Source organism: Meles meles, chromosome 8 (assembly GCF_922984935.1).
Source record: "Meles meles chromosome 8, mMelMel3.1 paternal haplotype, whole genome shotgun sequence".
Classification (NCBI taxonomy): Eukaryota; Metazoa; Chordata; class Mammalia; order Carnivora; family Mustelidae; genus Meles; species Meles meles.
Window position 1 is genome coordinate 100,212,092 of NC_060073.1, and position 3,285 is coordinate 100,215,376.

A 3,285-nucleotide genomic window follows, 5' to 3' on the forward strand; every position below is an offset into this window, starting at 1 on the left:
CAAAGAACTCATCTAACTAACAATGGGCACTTTTGGGAAGAGAAAGGAGAGAAAACTGAAAAGGGAAGCAGGGGTTTTCGCTCTCAGGGGACCTGGCATCCCCAGCCACTCAGCTTCAGGGTCCTATATATCTTCCTTTCCCCCAAAGACCTGTTGCCAGCCTGTGTTTTTCTTAAGGCCCTATCTAAAGGTGCTTGGTAACTAGTAAGTCTTTTTTCTTTTTCTATAGTTTAAGTCATACATTATTCTGAGGGGCAGTTGCAAGTTGGGTCATTAGACACATGATTGGAAGAAGAGTTTTCTACTGCTAGCTGTGTGCTGAGTCAGTGGGATGTGTGTGTGGTGGGTAGGGAGCTATTGTGATTTCCAACCCAAACTGCAGTCACTGTTCTCTCTCACCTTGGGCAGGTAAACTATGCCATGTTCCATGTCCCCTCACCTTTCTGAGACATACTGTACAAAAGCTAGTCTTATGGGTAGCTCCTAAACAACTTGAGGCTTTGGATGTATGTTACACCTCTTTCCTTTTCCAGGGAGTAGCTAGGAACTGGAGTATTTTTGCCCCAATCACATGTGCTATGCCAACATAAGTACTAGGACAAGAGGTTATCTTGAATTTTCCTAACAGCTTCCATATGTCTGGTTTCATGCATGCACTGGGTGCCCGACCATCTTAGCCAGTTTCTAGATTTCTTATAAAGGGAATCAATATACAAATTGCTTTTGAATTAGTGTGTCATGTAGAAAAGGAGAGATTAAGGCTTCTGCTTCCACCATTTTGCAGAGTGGGAAATGGGTCTTAGCTATTCCTTGAGGGGAGGAATGATCCCTCCAGGGAAGGGAAAAGTTGATCAAATGGTTGACTCCCTAAGGAAATGAAGACAGATTATGGTCCAGGGTGTTTACAGAATCCCCACAGTTTCTGATTACACTTAGAAATTTCCCTTGGGGAAGACATGGAGCAAGATTCTGCCTTGTTTACAACCAAGTACATTATATAATCACACTCACATTAAATCTTCTGTAACTTACCAAGAGGCAAAAATGATAATAGTAAAGACTGTTTTTGTCTACTGTTTGAGGGAACTCAAAGTCATAATCAGAAATTGTGCTCTACAGTTCTAAAAGATTTTCTAGCGTGTATCAGCAATTAAGTGTTGGCTGCATTTTCTTTGAGTTAATGGAACCAAATCTCACAGTCTGAAATTGCTCTTCCATGACAATGGGAGTAATAACAATGATAAGGATGCACCAAAGTTTTCTAGCTTAAGGTGGGTGAACTTCTAAATTTCATTGTTATTCATGTCCTCCTTTTTTGAGATGGAAGTCTGAGGATCAAAGGTATGTCACTTTCCCCAGTTTTGCAGTCTTGAGTCTCAAGTGAAATTAAGAAAAATCTGTCAGGAGCCAGGAGTGTTTAGAGATATTTTAGGCAGTGGTCAAAGAATGCATTCTGTTGGTCATTAAGTTCCTCTCCAAAGGAAAACTCTTGCTACTCCAGATTTGTGACTTGGATTCTGTGACATGGAACAATAACTTCCTGTAGACTGGTCCCTTAGTTTTGGAGTAGAAGCAATCTACTTGGTTTCTACCACACCAAGTCCAATCTGCATTAGAAGGCATCTCCAGGTCTCAGCTTCCAGTTTTATTGCTGAAGAGAGGGCTCAAATGAATGAAAATGATTGAGGAGAGAAAAATAGTTCTGTCCTGGTGCAAACTTCTGCCTTATTTACTCATTTTTTTCCCCAACAGTTGTTTACATTTGGCAGTATTTCCCTTTACTCTATATGCTGTTTTGAAGTTCTTTGTTACTTCGCTTACAGAGCCCAATAAGGGGCAGTTTGAGTCACTCAGTATTATGATAATGGAAAAAGAGTTTGTGCGTCCAGACTGGGCTAATGTTTTATCTTCCCTGTGCATACACCACACCTGGGAGAAGAGATATGGTGGAAAAATCTGGGTTTTTCTAACTTTATCCTTCTATGCTGACAGATCCCCTTAGAGAAGAATGGCTCCTGGAAATGCTTCCTTTGTGACTGAATTCATTCTGGCAGGGCTCACAGACATTCCAGATCTCCAGCTCCCCCTCTTCTGTCTGTTTCTAGTCATGTACGTGGTCACTGTGTTGGGAAATTTGGGCTTGATAATTCTCATAGGGCTCAGTTCACACCTACACACCCCCATGTACTTTTTCCTCTTCAATTTGTCCTTCATAGACCTCTGTTATTCTTCTGTGTTTACACCCAAAATGCTGCTTAACTTCACATCTAAGGAGAATATTATCTCCTACCATGGGTGCATGACCCAGCTTTACTTTTTCTGTTTTTTTGTTATTTCTGAATGTTATGTGCTGACATCAATGGCCTATGATCGCTTTGTGGCCATCTGTAACCCACTCTTATATAATGTTGCCATGTCCCCTAAAGTATGTTCCATCCTTCTGCTTGGTTCATATTTGATAGCATTTTCAGGTGCTCTGGCTCACACAGGATGCATGCTGAGACTGACCTTCTGTGATGCAAACACCATCAATCATTATTTTTGTGACATCCTCCCTCTGCTGCAGCTCTCGTGTACAAACACCTATGTGAATGAGCTGGTTGTCTTGATTGTGGCAGGCATCAATGTGATTGTGCCCAGTGTCACCATCTTTGTCTCCTACGGTTTCATTCTATCCAGCATCCTGCGCATCAACTCCACTGCGGGCAGATCCAAAGCATTCAGCACATGCAGCACCCATATAATTGCTGTCTCTCTGTTCTTTGGCTCCTGTGCTTTTATGTATCTTAAACCATCTTCTGCTGGGTCTGTGGATGAGGGGAAAATCTCTTCTATATTTTACACCAACACAGTTCCCTTGATGAACCCCTTCATTTACAGCTTGAGAAACAAAGATGTTAAACTTGCCCTTAGGAAAATTCTGAGTAGGAGACATTTTTAATAGGAAAGAATGTCTCTCTGCAGTTAGTCACACAGCAGGGAGAATTTTTTGGTTTTGTTTTTTGGGCTTTTATTCCTAGCAGGGAGCTTTTATGTGTTTAATGAAAATATTTTCAGAGGTAACCTTCATCCATTTTCTTCTGAACAGGGTCAAAGAGATTTGAGTCTTCTCTCTGTAATTTACTTTCAGTCTTTATATCTAGGTCTTTCTTTCTTTTTTTTTTTTCATCATTTGCACAATGCCTTCACTTTTTCGCTATTTATAAACAGAAATGTATTATCTGAGTTTAAATTTTTTTTCATTTTGAACTTTTTTTTCCACTAGAAAAAGATGAATAGTCTCTA

At 40.5% G+C, this 3,285-nt stretch overlaps 1 protein-coding gene across 1 annotated transcript; it reads left to right on the plus strand.

Moving 5' to 3' along the window:
- The first annotated feature begins 2,008 nt into the window (after nucleotides 1-2,008).
- Nucleotides 2,009-2,941, plus strand: LOC123949013 (olfactory receptor 8B3-like). The gene has a single exon (XM_046016285.1). It carries the CDS (start codon nucleotides 2,009-2,011, stop codon nucleotides 2,939-2,941), a length of 933 nt encoding a protein of 310 aa, XP_045872241.1.
- The last annotated feature ends 344 nt before the right edge of the window (nucleotides 2,942-3,285 follow it).